Source organism: Chenopodium quinoa, unplaced genomic scaffold, assembly GCF_001683475.1.
Source record: "Chenopodium quinoa cultivar QQ74 unplaced genomic scaffold, ASM168347v1, whole genome shotgun sequence".
Taxonomy (NCBI): Eukaryota; Viridiplantae; Streptophyta; class Magnoliopsida; order Caryophyllales; family Amaranthaceae; genus Chenopodium; species Chenopodium quinoa.
The window spans coordinates 461,509-484,413 of NW_018743977.1; the positions used below are offsets into that span (position 1 = coordinate 461,509).

Sequence of the window (22,905 nt, forward strand, 5' to 3'; positions counted from 1 at the left end):
TCGAGCAAAAATGATTGGAAAATCAAAGTACGAGTTTCTCGCCTGATGGTCCTATTGGATGAGAAGATATTATATCATTATAAATTGTTTACATTTATTATATTTTTTTATAAACCTTTGTAGTTTATATTAATGAATTTATGATTAGAACAATTTTTTTTGTGATTTTGGTAGCTTAATCAAGTCATCAAATTAACTTAATTTTGATTACGCTCATACCTCAATTAAAGCCAACTTTGTACAGTTTGTCCAAAATTAATTGAAAGAAAAGTTTACTTAATTAAATACTTTTCATTCGTTACAAATAAGAAGCAATATTGCACGCATTGTCAGTGACAACAAAATAATGATTCAATTTTCCAAAATACTTTTGTTCGGGCGATTAGGGACGATGAAAAAATTTCAATGCATAGATTTGAACAATTACAATTTTTAGATCAATTTCACAATAATTTTTCACTTCCTGGTAAATATATTGATTTATTTTATAAGAATATAACAGTTAATTTTATATAATTTTTGTTTTGCTAACATGTTTTATTTATCCACTTTTATTAGATGGAAGAGATAGGGGTGTGAACAAAGTAGGTGATTCTATTGAAATAGAGGATAGATAGTATACATGTTTTTATTATTTTTTATTATTCTCTTTTATAAAAAACAACTAATAATGATTTACGATTTAAATTATTCAAAAAATAAAAAAAAAATATCTTTTCACATTAATGATTTTAACTTAATATGTAATCGATAAAATATCATATTTACATTTTTTTTTTGAAAGATATCATATTTACAATTTATTCATATTATTAAATTCAGTTGTTATATAACTAGCAACAATGAATAAAATACAAACAACAATAAATAAAGTTGCATAATAAATTACATTAAAAAATAAATAAAATTATACTTTTGTAATAGGCAATAACACTTTAATTAAATTATTATGTGTTTTTTTCGTCTAAAATTATTAAATAGTAAGATAAATCAAATAATTATATATATATATATATATAAACTTAGAGTCTATAGGAAAATATCTTTTCTTGAGATTTATGTATGAAAAAAAAAACCGTGCATCGCCACCTAGATAAAATTAACGAATTAGATTTGATATATCTAAAATTTTAATGCCACGTAGATTATAATCCACAAATTAAATTATTTTAATGAAAAAAATAAAGGAAAAATATAGGAAAAATAAATTTATTAATTTAATACTACGAGTATAACAAATCCAAAAAAAATATACTAAAAAAATATTTAAATGATAAACGCTTATAATAAAGTTTGAAACCTATCATATAAGATAAATTTTGATAGTATTCATGATAAGAAATACAAATTGTTCGTTAATTATAATTAAATTAAAATTTATGATACCTACCATTATGAATTGACATATCATATGACACAAACAAAATTTCATATCAATAAAAAACCCCATCAAGCGAATTTTGTGTTAGTAATTTTGTGTTAATTTTTGGTCATCAATGGTCAGGTAATTTTAGCTTAATTTTTAAAATCCTATGTTTAAATTAGTATTTTTAATTATTACTTACATTGTATTAATTTGGGATACTCAACGATTATATGTTTATGTTTTATTTACTAAATGTTTTTTACATGTAGATCTAACACATCATACGATACAAATAAAATTTCGTAAGAATACAATACCCCATCAAGCGAATTTTGTGTTAGTTTTAGGTCATCAATGTCCGGGTAATTTTTATAATCTTATGTTTAAATTTATATTTGTTATTATTAGTTACATTGTATTTATTTAGGATACTTAACAATTATTTGTTTATGTAATGACATATGATTAGATGTTGAATACTTAATATATGGATGGCTTTGGTTATTTTTAGAGATGATGAAAAAATTCCAATTCATAGTTTTAATTTTATATCGCAACAATTTTTCATTTATTGGTAAATATATTGATTTATTTTATATAAATGTAAAGATTTAATTTATTTCAATTTCAGTTTGCTAACATTTTTATCCATTGATGTAGTAGGTTGGTTGTGGATGAGGTTGGTGATTCTATCGAAATAATGATTTAGGATTTAAATTATTAAAAATTTATCATTTCACATTAAAGATTTTATATAACGGAAAAATATTATATTTACAATTTATTTATATTTAATAAATTCATTGTAAATTATAGTAAAAAAAAAGATATTAAACTTTTATAATTTTGTTTGAAATTATTAAATACAATAAATCAAATAACTAAAAATGTTAGATGAAATTATTCAAAGCCAAATCCTAAATTTGAAAAACAGTTGAGCTTCGTTCTAACCATTACGTAAGTCAGACAACAAATCTCAACCATAATTCATTCCACTCCCAAAATTGTTAAAAGCTCTCACTCACTTTTTCTCGCGCTCTTTTTCTGCAATCCCAAACTTTAGCGTTAGGGTTCTTCTAAAAACAATAAATCCTTGAATTTTCCCCCAAATTCCTCGTTCAAAATCCACAGAAAATCCACTACTCAAACAATGAGAACCAATTGTTGCAACAAATTACTGGCATTCAATCTGAAATTTCTTAATTTCTTGCAATTTTTCCTCGGCTTTTCGACCGTAATCTACTCCGCTTACTTGCTAAATCAGTGGCAAAATCAAGCTCCGGTTGTTCCTTCGCCTCCGCCTTCAGCTCCACCGCCGAATTATCTTCCTTCCTTTTACAATAATGGAGGATCGCTCGAAGTTGCTGATCAGATTGAATCTGTTGATTTTGCCGTAAAACTAGTTTCGGGGTCCGAAATCGATTTGGATTCGCAGCTGCATTTCATTCAGCTTCCTGCACCATGGTATAATTTTCTCAAAACCTCAGTAATTTGGCATTTTGATTGTTTTGTTTTTGCTGAATTTTTACGATTATGTCTATTGTTAATTTATTATATGATTATTATTAAAAGGTTTTATAATTGTTCTTGTTAGATTTGTCGACGATTTATGAAATGTTAGTAAGCCAGATACGATTTATGCGGGTGGATGTTTTGAACTGATTCCATTTTCCATCTAATAATGCATTTAGATTATATGAGGAAATGTGGAACTGCTTGAACTTGTCCCTCTTTGCTTTATTTGTGTTAAGCTCATCAATGTGCTCAGCTTTGTTGTCATATAATGTATGCATCTACTCTAATATCCCAAAAATATGAAGCGAGAATTCTCGTAATGTACCACAATGAGAAGTAATCATCAACTCTAGTATCCCCAAATTTATGACCTGAAGAATTTCTGGCCAAGAAAACAGTAACAACTTTAACTAGTAAGAGTTGTTTTGCTGGGAAAGGCTAAATAATTCTTTCTATATATGTATTCCTTCTATATGTGTTCAATAGTCATGTTTTAAGCTGTGGAGTAGGCATATTGCTGTGTTCTTTCATTCATTAATTAGATTATGATAAGTGATAAGTGGCTAAATGCTTGAAACCATTCAACTATAGGCTCTAAGATTGGGTGATCGGATTGTACTAGAAGGCTTAAAGTAAGGTGGGACATTGCAAAGCGTCAGTGCTTCTGCCTACGCCTGTTGTATATCAGTAAATCTCTGTTACTCACTGTGAGAAACGTTTTTGTTTCTCACAGTGGCAGTTTCGTAAATAAAATATACCGCCGTGACTAAAGTGGTACAATTTTATCATCCATTTCGTAAATAAAATGTACCACCGTGAATAAAGTGGTACATTTTATTTACGAAACTGCCACTGTGAGAAACAAAAACGTTTTTCACAGTGAGTAATGGGGGCGCCCTCGTTGTATATTGGCCAACCATAGCTCCGGTGCATGTATATTAGTCTATCTTGTTAGGAACGACAAAAAGAGCACTTCCATTTATATTGAGGATGCACCAACTTAATTACAGCACTAATAAATAGCTTATTAACTTCCAGCAACTTTAGAAACAATGGGTCAACATAAAATATCTGCCATTGCCAAATGGATTTGCTGGAAACTGTGAGATGGGATGTAGGAAACTAGAGCAACATTCTTGTTAGCTGATTTAATAAGTATGAGAATTTTCTCTAAGATGGCCGGCTTGGCTGTAGAAATTATGTCATTTACATTTTAAAAGATTAATTTACCTCTTCTGAATATTGAGGGTACATAGCAATGCTACCAGAGACTAACCTTGAGACTTTTATTATCAAATGCCATATACCTCACTTCCGCCAGTCCGCCTGGTTGGTTTTTAGTAATTATAGGGGTTGGGAGTTTTGCTTTAGGGTATTCACAGTGCCTCAACTCTGTAAGGGAACCAAAATCTTCTCAGTATGGTTTTCATATTCTTTCAATAATCATAATGTTCTTACTTATGCTGTTCTTTTTCCATTAAAATAGATTTGTAGTTGTATTCCTTTGTTTTGCTTATATGTGTTATGTGCATTGTTCTTGATTTGAATTTTCTGCTTATTGTGTGAATTAATTTATCTTCCTTGTTTGATGACAAAACAATTTTAAGGTGCCAAAACCACTTTAATGGACATCCTTTTGTAATCAAACAACCGAAAATCAAACAATGACAGATTTGTCGGTTGAAGCTAGAGCAATTTTTTTCGAGCAGTAGTATACAATTATTATTTATTAGTAATCATCTTTCTTTATCATATGTTTTATACCTTTCATTTGAGATAATTATTCTACTCAAATATCTCATTACAGGCCAATGACATGAAATTGTATTAACTGTATTGATTCTCTGAATTGATAGAGAAGATACAGTAATTGAACGATGTATAGGTTTCATCGGGTTTTTTTTGGCAGGTTCATATACTTTTTAATGGTGTTTGGTGTTTTGCTATGCTGCATGTCTTGCATTGGTCACATTGCAGCTGAAGGATTCAATGGCTGTTGCCTCTGCTTTGTATCCTTGGACAAATGTAAACAATCTGATGCCTACTTTTAGCATATGGTGCATTGTAGCAGGCATCAGTCAAAAATTTTATGTTCTATAAAGTGTTTTAGATTCTTCAATGGTTCTATATGACAATGCACTCTAATGGCCTGTGATACCCATTATTGCCTTGAACATCTCTCTGCTCTTTGATACGGGGTATAGCTTAGACGATGTTGTGAAAAGTAAATAGAACAGGTGTTTGTCCAGTAGTTATGTGACATTTCCTTAACATGTCAATTCCTCAGTACATTTTCCTTGCAATTTTGCTAATATTACTTGAAGCAGCTGCCGTGGTTTTTATTGCAATCGATCAACGTTGGGATAAGGTTAGTTCATGTAACACAAATTAATTACCAGTGGCACCTGTATGATGCATATATTAAAGGTCTTTTTTGTGTAAGTCTATACTCATAGCATTTTTACTTGTCTTTCCTTGTTTTTCAGGATCTTCCATATGATCCAACTGGGGAGCTTGAGAAGCTTAAATTTTTTGTAAAAGAGAATATTGATGTATGCAAGTGGCTTGGCCTAACTTTTCTCAGTGTCCAGGTATACAATTTTTTTTTTTGGACAATTGGATCATAGTCCATTCTCAATAATTCGCACTACAGAAATATCCTGAAACTAGCTTTTAATTGCTTCAACCCCTTGGGAACTGGTGCTGGTATCTGTTCTCCTCTGTCATTCAGGATGCGTAAAACACAAAATGAAAGCTTTGAACATATCTTATCCTTTTTCTTTTCTTTTCTTTACTTTCTATTTTTTTTTTTTTTTATTTTTTTTTTTTTGTTGGGTTCATGTGTGTTGTGCATAATTATTTTGTATGAGGTTGAAGTATCTCAAACTATATCTTGGTGTGACTAATATGGAGGAGAAGGATATGGTCATCTTTTGATTTGTTTTTCTCTCTGCCAGACAATATTATGTCCATTATCAAGCAAAAGTAGATTAATGCACAGTTGTAGGGAAGGAAAGTATTGTCTCTATAGTTTACACTGATTTTATTAATGAGGATGTGTTATTTCTTGAACAGAAGATAAGGCCAAAAGTTATTAGTGCTTCTAATGAGAACTGGATAATAATATAAGGTTTGCATCATGGCATGCTCCCTTGATAGCAATGAGCTTTCTTTATGAGGCTTAATCATTCAGCATAACACAACCTAAACTTGGATTTGTGGTTTTTGAGTTGGATATGTTGGATAACTTGGATATACTCTTCAAATAAAATTTGCTTTTGAAATGTGGTTGAATAAGCATGGAATAGTGAGAGCACCTTTGAGAAGCGAAGTTGGTTGAAGAGATGATGTACAACTTGTGAACAATCAAGAAGGAACACAAATGGGTCCTTGTCAAACAAACTTGATGACAATGAGGGCATGGCAATGGAAAATTAAGAGCTGTTAATAAACAGAATTTTGGATAGTGCATAAGTATATTGCATTGAGAAGAGTTTAAATCTTCAGAGTTCAGATTTTGAGCTCTATAATTTTGTGTTACAATTCATCATATATGCTACCAGCCCATGCATGCAATTGTGAGTTAGAACTGCCTACTTGTCAAGATGAGGATGAATTATTCATAATATAATTATGTTATTCTTTGCTCTTGTGAGTTGTACTTCCTACCTGCAGTACAAGCATACATTATAATATGGGACACTTCAATGAGTTCAATCCTCTGGATTATTTTATCTTGCTAGTAGCTGTCTTGGAGACACGGGATAATTAAAGATATTGACAAAGAATATTCAGATAAAAGTGTAACATCACTCACATGTTATAGTGGAGGATAAACAATGCATTTACTATGAGATAGATTATTAGTAGTGTAGAGTTTAAACTATACACTGTTTGTTAGTAATAAATTTGTTAAAGGAATGCAAGAGTAGTCCAACAATCATGATGGAAGTTATGGTACACTAAGGATGAGCCTGTGTCGCAGAAAGAGGCTTGAGTTGGAAATATAATATGGTTGTTCTGCAAACATGAAACTCCAAGGGCTTTTGGTATTGGAATATCTTTTTAGTATCAGTATACTGAAAAGTGAATGAAAGCTTCTGTTCCATGATTGTGAGGTGTCCAAGTGTTAATGTCTGAATTGAGGTAGAAAACCACTTACCTGAGGAGAAACAAGCTTGAAGAATTTGAGGATGGTTTTTTGTCAATGTTGCGCATTCAATATGTTGAATAGGTTTGGATACTTGAATGCTAAGGACATGCTATGAAGAAAAAATGGCCCAAGCATTCTGTTTTTCTTAAATACTCTTACTGCAGAACTGCACATTGAAGTAGTAAAATAATACAGAAAATGTTTCTTCTGGGCCCCTGGCAGCATTCAATGATGAAAACTTTTTTGAAATATGCTTTCTCTGCTACTGGTAGTTGATTTCTTTTTCTTCCATCTTTCCCCCTTTGATATGATAACCATTGTAGAACTCCTCAATGTTAACAGCCTTGTGCTTTGGAATTGTGGAATTTTATTATAAATATAGTTTTTTGTATTGTTCTCCTTAGCTTGCCTTTGTGTGCAATGATACCGCCTCAAAGCACATTGGCCTGTCCCACGTTGTGTTTATGCTGAATTTTGTTTTCCATCTCTTCTTCATTGGTCCTGCTGCGTCATGTAACTGTAGACCTTTTGTGGCAGTGTTTTTTTTTTTATTATTTGTTCTCATTTGTGTCTTGTAGATTTTGATAATTGTCATATATATAATGCTTCTTACTTTCCACCTTTCACCTCCTAGAAAGTGCTCTCTTTTCACATATATGTAGTTGTTAACTATATATACTGCATATGCACTTGAAACTAGCTTTTGCATGATTTTATACAGTTTTGTGCAACTGGGAGATTCAGATTGAAATAAATGTTCCGTCCTCACGTGTTTTTATTCATTAGTGATTATATAGAATCAAGTAGTATATTGACTGCTTATAGGATATCATTTTAGCTTTACGTTGAAGGAAAGAGTATAAGTGGCTTTATGAGGCTATCCAATGAATGATAGTAACATGAAATTGATGCACAAAAAAACCTTTTTCTGTATTTACCACTTCTGATTTTAAACAAATAGCAGTGAAAAGTTTTCACAAAACTTGTAGGCTGGACACAGGACACTGAATAAATAACAGAGGGAGCGATCATTTAGGAAGGATAGGAAAGGCAACTGAAATTTTACATGAAGGGAAAGAGAAATACTACTGTCATTATTTATTTCCCAGCCAAGAATCAAGAGGTGAAGCTTCTGCAAAATTTAATATCTATATTTGAGTGATTCAAGAATCATGTAATGATGGCATTACAAACCTCATGATTGTTGACATTTATGAATCTTTCTAGTGTGCATATTTGTACCAAGGCGGCCATCTAAAATAATCATTTGAGTTATATGATGGTAATATGTTTTGGGATCAAGAATCATGATAGATGTCAAACCTTAGTGAGGAGTATTGAACTGTACATTTATTTCTTACTGTCACTTTATGTATCGTGTCATAACATCATGAACAGACTTGTGCAACTGAATATAAAAGGAATTACTACTCCCTCCGTCCCAAATAAGTTTGTTAGTTGCCTTTTGCACTTTCCTTAAGAACAATATTTTAATATAATATAGTAAATAATTAAAAGTAGATGGATGGAGAAAAAAGATCAAGTATTATGAGATTTAGTGAAAAAACAGGGTTGATTTGAGGTAGAGATAAAAGGGGAAAATATTATTTCAGTTAAATTATTTGCTTATATTTCAAAACTGTGTTTTTCTAGATACAGTCCAATACATTAATTTGTAGTTTATTTTGGGACTTCCTGCATAGAATGATACTTGGTTTTTTTACAAAATGTCAATATCTTTAGGGACTTAACTGCATATATGCCATTTGGTTTTCAAGTTTTCAGCTCTCTGACCATGTAGTCAATTTATTATTTACTTAGGCACTGTCGGTCCTGTTATCTTTGGTCCTACGAGCTATGATTCATACTCCAAGAGAGGACTCTGATGTTGAGGATGGTAATGCTGCTGGAAGAGACAGAATAAGGGAGCCACTGCTTTACTCTCAATCAAATCAATCGTCCTTGAAGGGTGAAGGAAAGGGAACTTTTTCTGACATCTGGACGACTCGGATAAGACAGAAGGTACTTGCTTTAAAGGAAGCTGTTAGTTTTTTGCTTTAATGATACTTTTTTGTTTTTCTTCTGGAATTCTTATTAAGTTGTTCTGAGTACATAACTCCTGAGTCTTGACAGGCTGAGATTCTGAAGTGATAGGCTGTTGGGAGTTTACCATTTATAATTTTTGCCGGATTGACATTACACATGTTTTGATGCTTCTTGATTAGTGCTATTGAATATGCTAGATATGCGAAATGGAGATACCAATTTTTTTTTTAAAATTATGCTGGATATGAGGAATGGAGTTTACCTATGCTTTATATAGAAAAACTTGATTAATAAGCACCTGTTTGATACCATCTTCATCAAAGTGACCAAATGTATATCTCATTCAAATGTGATTAGGATTCACATGAAAAAATATATCCATAGATTATTAATTAATCACAGAAATGACTTGGTAATGCTTGATTAATTGGCACCACACACCCCCCCCCCCCCCGGGCATGAAGTTTTCTCCTGTGCCTGGCTTACCTATTCTGTAACTGGCTAACTCCCTTCACATAACAATAATCATGTGTTTGCTAATATTCTCAACTCAACTAATTAGCTATATCGTCCTGAACTGTGGCAATGTTTCTGGATTCTTTCATGAATTTCTTTCTAAATGGAAATGTTGTTTAGATACAACTAATACCTGTTGTGTTTAGAGATGAAATCAGTATACTTGGAATTTTCTTTTCTTGTTTTTAGTTCCATTATTCTTGTTTTTCTTCAATTATATAGATTCTTGTATAACCATGTTGTAGTAGCAGTGGTAGTTGTTACTACTATTGTGTATCAACTATTCATACTTATATTGTGGTGCGATGGCTTTCAAAATTATTTTACTTGGAATTTCATCCAATTTGCACTGCCAGAGCATGGTGTCCTTGTATCTAAATTTTGCGGTATATACTAAGATACATTTTTTTACTGTGCTGCAGTATGGATTGAACAATTAATCATCCCAAAACCAGTCTCTGAATGCATCATCTAGTGCAAACTCCTAATTCTCAATAAGGCAAGTATCATCCTGAAGCAAGAAAAGAAGTGGTGATTTTCATGCTCGGAGCAGAGGAATTGACCTTCTCAGTGTACAGTTATCCAATAACCTTCATATTTTTTCTTGTATTTCCTGGAAATAGCCTTCTGCCTGATGTGATATAAATCTAATCAAGCGGTGTTCTATTCCTCATTTTTGAAGTTACTGAATGGCGTAAGTAGTTCCGTGTGAAGTTTTGGGATTTTAGAAAAAGCAATTTCATTGTTTAGGTACTGCAAATTGTCAAAGGGGAAAACTGGGAGAAAAGACTTGCAATTTTGCAGCTGTATTTTGTTGTACGCACTCATGTACTCTAGGAAGATCATAAATTCATGGGTCATTCATTGTTTGCCTTATTTAGGCAATCCTGTTAACTCCTTTTCATGTCCTTAATCAATCAACTACAAGAAGTTCTTTAATTAGACTACACAGAAATTTTTGCTGGAGGTGTTGTACTCTGGTAAGCAGTCTCATTCTGAACATCTGGAATCACTCAAATGTATTTTGTGAACAGCATTATAACAGACTGTTTTATTAGTTCATTTATATCCATACAACTACCGAACAGCCACCACCCCCTCTTCCCCCCTTATGGTTACATGGTTTGAAGACATAATCAAGCAATTTCCACTGTATGTCAGGGTGTACGAAAGAATAATATCGCCAAAGCGATGCATGTGCTACTACTCTCTGATTAAGCTTGTAAAAATATACAAGTATCTGCTTATTACTACTGTACATTGTTAACATGTGAAAATAGATGAAGATGCGGAGTAAAATCTTCAGAACTAGTTTGAATTACAATCTGGTTGCAATTACAGTAGGTTAATTTCACTGAGTCAGTTTCTTCTTTGCCTTTTAAAGAGCAACCTCTATGAAGTTCTTTAATGTTTTTGGATGAATATTAATTACCTGCGATTTGTTGCTAAGGTTTTATTAAAGTAGTTGATAGAATTGTGCATGTTTAGCTCAAGAAGCAGGGCTTGCATACATCTCTTTCAGACAGCTGGGTTAGCTCATCGAAACGATATTGTTTCCAGAACAAAATAGGCCCACAGTAGTCACTGTAATGCAAGTCTGTAACCCCTTGTACATTCATTTTGCACCTGCAATTTTGTCCTGCTTTTTTTCTCTTTAATCCTACATCCCTTATAGCTAGCTCTTCTGGGACCATAATCTAGAAGAGTGGCTATTGAAGAGGCTCAAAATGTTAAATTCTTTCCTGTGCAGAAATGTTTTATGGAAACTCGACGAGTTGATTCGTTTGCACATCTTGCTTTTAGTGATATATACTCGATGGTTAAGCTGTAGTGTACTCAGAAAATTAGAAGTATTGAAATCATACTCGTAGAGTCGTAGTATCACATGATCATCCCCTCCTATGATGAATATTTGGAGAACTCTTAAGCACAATCAAGATTAAAGCAGAAGTAGTAATTACGTTAACATCAAGATCATCCCTGTTTTACTGACATGCTTCTTACCGGCCAATACACATCAAAGTTTACTTAGCTTGCGAAATTAGGAATGCTTAGTCATGGAATAATCATAAAACATAATGTTTACTGTGAATAAACTTCTATGCCAAGTACGTACGCAAATTATTTCTTAGTTAAATAACTACTCTTGTTCCGGCATTTCTTAAATTATCTTCCTATTTATTGTAACAATAAAAACCAATAAGAGAACGTGAGCCTTTTTTTTAACCGTTTGGGCGGGGAAGAGAAAATTGTTTATATTAATATAAATATTAGAAAGCAATATAAACGAAAGTAGGGATAACTCAAGTGGTTAGAGCTTCCTTTTCAATTTCAGGTGATGTTGGGATCGATTTTCATCACCCCCGCACCAAAAAAGAAAGCAATATATATGAATCTAAAAGTCGGTAAGTAGAAAAATCAATGAAGAACATACCTAATGGAAACTGGGAAAATCATTCGAGAACGTAGGTAGTAGACCAATAAACAAAGAACGTAGGGACATCGTCTATCATTTACTAATACTTTTTAAGCATTGATTCTTCAAACGACGGAAACTAGCAATATGGTACCTCTAATCAATAATAATGTGATTTTTATATGCTCATTTTGCATATGAAATGTTTTTATTTCGTGCAAGAATCATTTTCTTTCTTTACTATTTCTTGAGTGTGGACCCTTCCATAAATCATTATCAGAAAACTTAGGACTTATTTGGTATTGTTTTTGGTTTTCAGTTTTCGGTTTTTTTAAAAACAAAAAACCAAAAACAGGAAACAAGAAAAATGTGTTTCCACTTTTCTACTGTCAGTTTTCAAAATTATCAAGACTTTAATAAGTTTAATAAATTTTTTATTCATTATATGACATATATCATATGATTTTGTAAAACAAAAAAATCAAAAAATAGAAAATCAAAGCGATGTCAAACCCTTAAAATCTAGTGTTTCAACAAAAGAAAATCAAATTAATCATTTAAACCCTCGTAAAAAGTGAAATTACACATCCAACATTTGATAATTCCACTTACCTTTCAATCAAAAAAAAATTATGTAGGCCCTCTAATTAACCAGCAAAATTCCAAACAAAGTAATTTAAAATAGTTATACATTTATCTTATGTGAGGATGACTTTTGTCTTTTGATCATTTTAAAATAGTTATACATTCGCTCATCTACAATAGACGAGGAGCCGTTAAATAATGTAAAGAAGATAAGTCTACACCTATCTCATGCACATTGAAGGTCCCAAACATACCATATCTCATGCACATTGTGTACTGTGTAGTAGAAGTTGCAATAATACAGAGTCACTTACCATCTTGTATATTGGACTCAATATTACCCGATTTCGCTCCATTTCTTTTTACTTGCAATTCATCATATAGGAATACAATTTAAGAAAGAGACTAAAAAATTTAACGCATGTGGAATACATTTTTCATTAGAATAATTTAATCTATAATGCCATGACATTTTCCTATAATTAATGTTAAAATTAATTTAATGACTTATCCATTTATCCACTTCAATATCTTTTGCATAATTTGTGTTGTCATGTGGTGTGTTGTAAGTTAAAAATAAAAAAAAGTTCTTTTTTTTTTTTAATAAATGAAATAATAATAATAATAATAACCCTTAATGAACTTTTTTTTTTTTAATAAATGAAAAAATAATAATAATAATAACCCTTAATGTATAATGTAGGTATTTTCCTATTGAAAAACATAAGGTGGTGGAAAATGCAACCACAGACAATATAACACCTACCAAATAATTTGGCCATTATTGTCATGTGCATGGCTTCATTTTTTATAACATGTTTTTCTTTTTTTTTTTTTTTTTTTCCTTTTATATAATAATTTTTCTGATTGGAGATAAACTTCCTGTAAAGTACATAATCATTTACTACTCATTAGTTTGGCTTTTGTTAAGGTGTTGACTCATGCTGCTATCTACAATTAGCAATTTTTTTTTTTTTTTTAACAATTTTCAAATTATTTTTATAAATATTTATTTTTAACTTTGACTTTTGTTCTGTTTATTAGTAATGCAGGTGAAGAAAGACTTTCTTACCTTTACATTTAAAAATGTTAAAGCTTATTAGCTTAGTCAGTATTCACACGAATGTAGTACGGTGTAGTAGTTAACTTTGCATTGAATTTATTTAATTTGAAATAAGAAAAATGCATCTATCTGTAATTTTACAATCAATAAATATAATCTGTAACTAATTAATTTAAATTAAATTAAACATTGCTAATGCCTATTGTACAGTTGTACTGTCAATAATAACTAATTTGGTCCAAGTCATAATGTTCATTCATGAATATAGTGACCCTTTGAGACTTTGAGTTAAAGCTGTATTTTTTTTTTTTTAAAAAAAAAAAATGTATCTTACTCATATAGAGAGGTAATGAAATCAAAAGAATTATGAATATTCACTATAATAGAATAAAATTGATATTCACTACACTTTTTAATTACAAATTACCTTCAAAATTTTTTTACAAATTACCTTCAAATTTAATGTTTTCATTAATTTTTTAGGATCATAATAAAATTGTTAACTTATAAAAATAGACAAAAGAAATTCTAAGTCTTTAAAAGAAAAAAATATGAGTATAAATAAGGCATTATCTTTGTATCTTCTCGGTACCACTTTCTACTTTTGTTTGTTCCTTTTTGTAAGACATATGTATGTTACTTTCCTAGCTACTTTGTTTAACTTTTTGTAACACAAACCCTAATTATTAGTTATAACACTTTTTATCTTACAGTATCTACAATGATAATATAAAAGGACTTGCTTGCAATTTATAAATAGTTGGAGCTACATGCTCACCATTGTGGAGCTACAAAGGTTGTAGCTAATGCCAAAACTTGTAGCTCCATGGAGCTACAAGGTTTTGCTCCACTCAATGCACTTATATTGATTTGTTAATATTTGTATGTATTTGTTTTATGTTTATTTTTTTTATTTTTTAATTTTTGGTTTATTATTATCATTCCCAATTACAAAAATAAATAGTTAACCATTGTGAAGGTTGTAGCTTAGATGTTGTAGCTTATTTTAACTAAGAAAATAATGATGTGGCAATTACTAGCTACAAACACATGTAGCTAGCCATTGTGGATGCTTTTAATAAACCTTACATATTAGTAAAAAAAACAAAATATTCAAAATCATAAGAAACAAAATCGGTAAATCGCTAGGAACACACTTGTATCTTAAATAGACAAACACTAATCACAATGACAAGCAAGCCAATTGACACATTACAAATCCTACTAATTTCCAAACTTTTTCGAGTTAGATTTATCAAGTATTCCAATTACTCCCTCCGTGTTTAAATAAATGAAACATTTCGACTTTTTACACTATTCACTCTTCAAATTAAATTTATTCTAGTCACTCAATTCTTTAACCAAACAACCGATTCCAATCACAGATTCATACAAGAAGTAGATCCGAATACTGATGAACCAACTCTGCTTCTAAACCCACCAACCCAGTTTGTTGTTTTTGTTTATTGTTATTTACTTGTAATACTATGATGAAAGTTTATAATTTAAAAATTCAGCTTGTACGACTTCGGCAGTTAGTCAGAGTCTGCCCCAAACCTCAGCTACTCCACAGCCAAAGCTGGTTAGCTTGGACGCGAGACCAAGAGCACCCATGGCTACCAGCCTACTAACCCGACCTGAAGTTATCGTATCGAACCTGAAGTAACCCAGCAGGCCAACATGAACCCGAAGAATACAGAGGTTGATATGAATGAAAAAACATAAATATGAGAGATGATATTGTTTATAAAAAAAAAAAAAAAGTAAGCAAAGATCATTTAATGCCACCAAACATGACATATGCGAGGGGATATAAAATGATGGGGACAGATGACAAGAAACAGATCTTAATACCTCTCTCTATTTTATCTTTCCATCTCAAATACAGTTAAATACACTGAAGACAGAAGATATATATTAACCCAGAATAGATACACATTTTTGCAACAATTTCCATCTAAACAGATCAGGAAAAAAAGGATTAGCAATTTTGAGTTAGTTACCATTGATACACAAAATAAGTAACTTGGAATAATAATTTAATTAGAGTGTAATAAACAAAGATTACGGGGAAAAACAAGGGACGAAAAAAGCACCCTTCTTCGCGGTCTCAACTGGTCCATTCAACTACTGACTCCTCTACAAGTTCTTCAAGAAGTTTCCCTTCAATTTCTTTGCCGATACTGTCAACTTGTAATCTTATTTGATCATTCCACCCTTTCCCTGTAACTTCCTTCCTCACCAGCCTCTCTACCAAGCTGTGGTTGTCCCCACAATCAACTGAAAGGAACTTGACCTCGCCCGGCAACAATTCCTTCATCCAGGACCACACCTTGTCTGCCAATGCTGTCCCTGTCCCACTTTCCAAGCACCCGTGGCTAGGCCTAACACATGATCCACCCCAATGGCTAGCAGTGGTTCCAAAACCTGTAATGTCCACTAGTGCCGCGTTAACACAGTCAAAGACGAGCTTTCTGCATGATCTTAGCTGCCTCCTTTTCGCTTCGTGTAATGGCTCCTTGGCGGTCAGGTCGATGTATTTATCTCTCAAGAGGGGATCTAATGGGCTGTCCGGGGAATGCCATCTGGCCAAATTTGAACCCACTTGTCCCTCATCATCAAGACCTGCCATCGTTAGTAGGGATTGAACTAAGTAAAGATATTCGACCTCATCATCCTCTGCTCCTGGGGATACAAACGGAGAACTTAAAGGATAGTTGGTGGACGTTTCTGCAAAGGATTCTTCCCATGATAAGGTCCTTGCAATTGATCCGATTGGTGGTGATTTATCAATCAAATTAGACTTGCCAAGACTCAGAGGAATATGCTCTCCTGTTTTATGAATAAATGAGGAAATTTTTGGTCAGTGATAAAGGGCAGTAAACATAAAATATCATGTTAAAAAAACAGAAAAGTTAAATACCATGCAAATGAGACTCAATGCTACGAGAACATCCAAGTAAGGCACTGTCATCCTCTTCAAATGGAGCTTCCAGGACTGAGATAGGGCTAGGTTGTTCCTGATTCTCACCTTGAGTTACAGGTGCCCCTGGCTGGGATACAGCAAATCCCTACAGAACCACAGAACATACTTATAAACATACAATTTGTGATTGCAAAAACTTCAAAGGCATACCCAGATCACAAACAGAAATTAAATAATTTAAACATGACATTAAAAATAAAAATAAAAATATATAAAAAAAATAAAAAAAAAACTTCCAGAGAAAGCATCAGTAATGCAAAAGCAGCAAGTCATACAAACAAAATTTAGGTGCAAAACATCATACAAGACTACAATTCATATGAATCATATTTACCTGCTGTGAACTAACGCCTTGTCCAAGTCTCGTATCACTAAGATTTGTCATAACAGGCCCCCTATGCAGCTGCAAAGTTGGAGATAGCACCCCCTCAGAATGATCATTGCTTGTTCTTCCAGGAGGTGCCAGGAATCCGGGAGTTTCGGCTGCTGCCAGTTGAGATTCATCATTAGAAAGTGATTTGCTGGACTTCTCTTTCCTAGATTTTTTATTCCTTGAGAAAAACAAGCTTGTGACCTTCCCAGTGAATGAGGTCTTTGATGCCTTTGCCTTCATTATTTCCTTCGAAAAATCCCCCTTGCAATGTGCTGGACTGGTGACATCAACATTCAGCCTTTCTCCATAAGCTGTAGATGAAACAGGGACTGATTTTGATCTCAAAAGATTCTTGGGAGAATCAGAACCGCATTCTCTTGCATCCATATTGCTATTCAAGCATGAAGTTGATCCCCTGGGATCTTGATCTTTATTGTTGTCCTCAACCTCACATATTTCAGAGTTCTTGATCTCAGAAAGTGCAAGCATTTCACCAAGCGTACTGGAACTTCTTCGAATGTGCCGTTGGTCATGATTATTATTGTTGTTTCCATGTGATGCCATCATGGCCCATCTCTCAGAAAGTCTCTTTTTGGCTTCTCTACAAACTGACGACTCTGGCGAATAAGATGCACGGCTGAAAGATGACGAAGAAAATGGGCTACCAAATCTATTGACATAATCCCAAGAATGCCTTGACGTTGGCGACATAACTTCAGAATCACTAATATTTTCAGCTGCAAATTCATTTTCAGATTTTTCGAAAGAACTTTCATCCCCTGTATAGCCATTAGAAAATACAGAAGAAAGTAATGTTTCATCTCTTCGATGACCTGCCAGATTCTCACGCATCTGTTGCGTGATTTCCTTTGCCACTTCCCTTGCTTCTCGGGCCTCCTCATCCTCTGGTTCTTCAAAGAAACTTTCACTCGGTAGAACCCGCGGAGAGGATGGGGTTGAAGAGATTACTGCCTTAGGTTCATTAGCCTTAGCAGGACTAGGTTTCAGCACCACTATCCGGGTTGGCTGAATAGGAGGACTATCACTAACTTTCCAGGATGATATAGTAGGCGGAAATCCCCTATGCTGGTTATCCCAAGCATTGACCTGGTTTAACGAAACTTGCTTCTTTACTTGCTTTTCATTCCTCTTAGCTGGTGCATCAAATTTGTCATCGCCCACCATTTTAGAAGGTCGAAGGACAGTAATACGTTTGGTTTCTGGAGACGGAGAGATGGATTCCCCTATAATGAACTGCTGAGAAAACAAAGAATTTGGCTCTTGAAGAACTTTGAGAAACAAGTCACCGTTGGAACTCAACACATCTAAAGCTTCTTGGAACTCCTTGGTCTGTCGTAGCTTCTCATCCGTGGAAAGGCGTTTTGCTTCCATAAATTTTTGACGAATGAGTGCCAGCTTTTTTTCATTCACATTTTCAGCAAATCTACCCTTTTGAGGCGATTTATCTCTTCTACAGTTTGTTCTTTGAGATTGCTGCCAGATCTCATATATGTCCTTATATTCATCCTGATCTCGATAAGGATAAGCCTCACTATCAATTTGCTTGTTGAGAAAGTCATGTTCTTCCTGCCAATATCCTACTGGTATCTCTGAGTGACTTGTTCGATAATAACCTCTTGATTGAATCCTCTGGGGAGCAAAATCAGGCTGTTGCTGAGGAATCACATCAAGTCCCATCAACTTTGCTACTACATTAGGTGGCTTCTGTTTAAATTCCAAGTCCTTTGACATTTCTTGAGCTATTAAAATTTTTACGGGAGTTCCATTAGTTTTTCTGTTTGATGAAGACCTCCTTAAGTCGGAGACCATCTGTAAATCAAACAAACCACAAAAATAAGATTAGAATACAATTTGACTGCACATGATAATTAAGCAAACAACAAAAGGAATCTATTAAACATCAGAAAAATATTCTATTTACCACTTTATCTTCCATCTCATCCGCATTAATGCTCGACATCCTAGAGACATCAGATCGACATCTTGATAAAGAAGAACCTGCAAATTAATCAGCTTATTGTCATTAGAGCTAGCCCCATAGTCTTTACCCAATATGTAGATTTGCAACCTTTTTTATGAGGAAAATGCTAATTTGACAGCACAAACTCCACAAAAGCAGCAATGAAGGACAATATATATATATCATGTAGAAGATGTGATGGTCAGGATAAACATATAACGTGTCCAAATGAGATAATATGATTTATTTTTATTTCATCTAAAAAAAAAAGAAAGAAAGTTGCTAACATTCAAGAAACAAATGAAACTCTAAATGGAATTTTTTTAAAACAGCTTCATAATTGCATAAACTAAGATTAACACATATTACAAATAATGGACATGGACTCATGATAGCTCAATTGATGCTAGCATCCTACAAAAAAGCAGTATTCAATGGCAGTACTCCATTATTTGAAGCAAAAGAAGATCCCCATAGAATATGATGCACCCCTGCATGTCATTACGCCAAGAAACTTGGACTTTGCATCATCCAATCTAAACTTCTACAAGCCTAAGTTAACGTATAAGTTGGTTGCCCAAGAAACAATATTTGACAGTACGAGTAAGAGAAATCACCGTCATTATACGGCTTGTCAGTGAGAAGCCGGTTTCCAGACATGCCGGAAGTTAAGTCGAAGAGGTTGACCATTCTTCCCAAACATCCTGGCACAGGTTTCTCAGAACCACGAGGTTTACCATTCAGTTGAATCCCATTCATTTGAGCACCTGCCACAACATGTTTCAAACCTTAATCCCTCTATATCATTTAGTAGTAGCCGAAGCACAATGTGAAATCACTTTACAGGGCAAACAAAGAACCAAATCAGAGCATCTAACGCACTGTATTCAAATTTATGATCTTTCAGTCCTTAGCAAAAACGATGCATCAATTCATACATAATTTTGCACACCAAAACAAGACACACACGGCAAACACAAAAACTGAGATCAAGTATCATATAAAAACTGTCTAACCATTGAAAGTACTAACAAAGTGGCAACCTTCTCCACCATAAATGCATGTACTCAACATCCCCGCATAGAATGAAAGAACAAACAGCAGCTCAGACAGCAAAGAATAAGAGATAAAACATCTCGAATTTAGTTCAAAACAAGACGGGTAAGTTTCGAGAAAGATCAAATACAATGCCCACAACTTGTATCCAGGAAAACAAAACCCCATATAAACCTCCTCCTCAACAAAGACCTCTCAGTGTCAGCTAATAAAACTCACAGAAAAAGCAGGGGAACAAACAGGAACAAAAGCATAGAAGAATAAAAAAGGAATTTACAGATTAATCAGAATTATAGGGACTAATCCACTGATTTCTACTGTACACCCAAATGATATTTCACATCAAAGCTGAATAGAACACCAACTACCCGCCAGCGTAAATCTCAAGGAAATCAATCAATCACCATCCTACAAAATTTATATTAGAATTAAAAAAATAAAACCCATCTTCAGCATGATTATTCAACCCACATTCTATTCCAACCACCATGAAAAATAATAATTAGCTTGATTCTGGGAACTTTTACAACCCCAATATTGTAATCATTGACAAATCATACACTAAAAGTAAAACAACTATACTATTCACATTGAAAAATTAAAAAACTAAAAAAAAAATGATCCAGTGAAAAATTGGTTGATTGAGACCTTTTCAGTGATATTTGGAGTGAATTTAAGCACATACCCAGTAAATTTACGAACTTACCCAGTAAAAATTTCACATCAAATTTCAGAAATCTCTATAAAAAAAATCCCAGAAATCCCCAAATTACTCAACCCACATTCCAATCTAGCCACTAAAATCTGAGAAAATTAGCTTGATTTTACCTACAATTGCATAATAAGTAAAGTGTACAATAATAACCCAGCCCAAAAAAACAAAAAAACTATTATTATTAATAAATTAGAAAACAAAAAAAAGGGAAAAAGGCAAATTACAAGAAAAGCTGATTTTTTTTCCAAAAAGCAGCCAAAAAAGAGAGTAAAATAAAGACAGTACACTAAACAACTAGAAAAAAATGCAAATTAAAAAAGGAATAGATTCTGCAAGTACCTCAGAAAAAGCTAGAAGTGAGATCGGATGAGTAAAGACAAATCCAGTAAAATTAGAGTAAATTAAATCGAACCCAGAAGAATTCTCAAAAAACCCAGAAAAATGCAGTTTTTAGAAGGAAAAATAGTGAAGAATAAATGAACATTGTTTTCCGGTGGGTAGGTAGCGGCGAGAGTACGGCGGATTACACGGCGGTGGAAATGGTGGTGGTAGAAAAAAGAATGAAGAGAGTGAAACTTAAAAAAAAAAAAAATGGGGTATTTGTTTTGGTTTTGGAATAGTTTGGGTTAAGTTAAGTTTTTCTTTCACACTACTCTTTTTCTTGCAAGTCTTATCGCTTTCTCTCTCCTAATTTTTTTGTGTGTTTGTGAGAAAAGTGGGTTGTTTTGATTTTATTTATTTTATTTTTATTCTATTCTATGGAGTACTATTTTATTTTTATTATTACAAGTAATTTTTATTAAATAATAATAATAATAATAATAATAATAATAATAATAATAATAAAGTTTGGGTTTTGTCTTATTTACTCACTTTGAGGACACATTAGCATAAACCGTGTAATTTTTAGGTTTATTTAATTTTTAATTAATTTGATTGTTTTTTTGTGAATGAAATATATAACGTGTGAGGATTTGAGGGATGTGGGGTTAGCTAATGAGTTTAGTTGGGATTTATTGTAAAATTTTGATTACGGATTAAGGCGAAGAAGAAAAGGGGTGATACAAGTTTTGTAGACTTTTTATTTTGTTTTATGGGAGTATAAAAATGGAAAGGTGTTTCAATAAAAACTTTTGGATTTTTTTTTTTTTTAAACAAAATACAGAGTAATTATTAGAAAGTTATGGAGGGATATTTCTTTTTTTTTTTTTTCTTTTTTTGAAAGAAACCCCAACGAGGGCTACTATTGTCTTAAATAATTGAAAACAGTGTTAAGAACACAAGGCAGGAAGTTATGGAGAAATTCAATGTGATCTTTTTGAACGCCAATTGTTTGCTCACAATATCTCCTCATAAAGGAGATTAAAATTAAATTGATAGAAAAAAATCTTCGAACATTCTAAAATGGAACGTTTAGCCTCTTTAATATTTATTTCAAGATGATAAGAAGGAAACTAAACTATATAACTAAAATTTATTCAAAAAAAATATATATATAACTAAAATTAAACTATAGAATAGGATACTTTTGGAGTACTATAATATGTTTTTAAGGAAACTAATTTTTGAGTTTTAGAAAAATTAATAATATAACACAAATCTCTACTCCGTATTATGTAAACCAGGGCGAGGGGGAGTGAAAAGTTGGTGTCCAACTTTTGAACTATCCAAAAACTGCCCCTAAGAGCTAAACAAAATAATAAATGATATTTTACAAAATAATATGAGTTTTCAAAATTTTAGATAACTATTCTATTAATAAGGAATTAAAAATCATTTACATAAATATGTCAATTAATTAACATTCAACTTTTCACATTATAATCAATAATTTTGTCACAAATTTTGATCTTTTTTCATATCATTTGTTATTGTCAAATTGATCACTAATGCAATAATTATTCTGTCATTTTCTTCCAAATATCACAATGCATAAAATTATGTATTAGTTATTCACACTGTTCAATATCCATTTACTTATGTATAAGAAGTTGTGGAAAATTTTTGATAATACATTTACCATCTCAACTAACTTTTATTAATGTTTTAAATTTCACATAATAATATTATGTATTCCTTTCATTTATTAAGTAAATTAGAGGTAATATAATTCATTTATTTTTCACAAGATGAA

General features: G+C 32.4%; 2 protein-coding genes across 5 annotated transcripts; one reads left to right on the forward strand and one right to left on the reverse strand.

The window, feature by feature from the left end:
- The first annotated feature begins 2,254 nt into the window (after window positions 1-2,254).
- On the forward strand, window positions 2,255-10,535 carry LOC110689658 (tetraspanin-18-like). Of its 2 annotated transcripts, XM_021866425.1 has the most exons (6): window positions 2,255-2,830; window positions 4,791-4,890; window positions 5,169-5,249; window positions 5,368-5,472; window positions 8,856-9,056; window positions 10,019-10,535. In XM_021866425.1, exons 1-6 carry the CDS (start codon window positions 2,517-2,519, stop codon window positions 10,034-10,036), a joined length of 819 nt encoding a protein of 272 aa, XP_021722117.1. In that variant the 5' UTR covers window positions 2,255-2,516; the 3' UTR covers window positions 10,037-10,535. The 2 variants fall into 2 exon arrangements, with proteins under 2 accessions (XP_021722117.1, XP_021722116.1); XM_021866424.1 differs by lacking the exon at window positions 10,019-10,535 and having other exon boundaries at window positions 8,856-9,448.
- Window positions 10,536-15,459: 4,924 nt separating this feature from the next.
- LOC110689659 lies at window positions 15,460-21,498 on the reverse strand. 3 transcript variants are annotated; one of them, XM_021866428.1, is made up of 6 exons: window positions 21,111-21,498; window positions 19,618-19,767; window positions 18,962-19,038; window positions 16,981-18,849; window positions 16,584-16,731; window positions 15,460-16,492 (listed from the first exon to the last, which is right to left on the reverse strand). In XM_021866428.1, the coding sequence occupies exons 2-6, from the start codon at window positions 19,757-19,759 to the stop codon at window positions 15,771-15,773; spliced, it is 2,958 nt and encodes a 985-aa protein (XP_021722120.1). In that variant the 5' UTR covers window positions 19,760-19,767; window positions 21,111-21,498; the 3' UTR covers window positions 15,460-15,770. The 3 variants fall into 3 exon arrangements, with proteins under 3 accessions (XP_021722120.1, XP_021722119.1, XP_021722118.1); XM_021866427.1 differs by lacking the exon at window positions 21,111-21,498 and adding an exon at window positions 20,044-21,030; XM_021866426.1 differs by lacking the exon at window positions 21,111-21,498 and adding an exon at window positions 20,017-21,030.
- Between the last annotated feature and the right edge of the window lie 1,407 nt (window positions 21,499-22,905).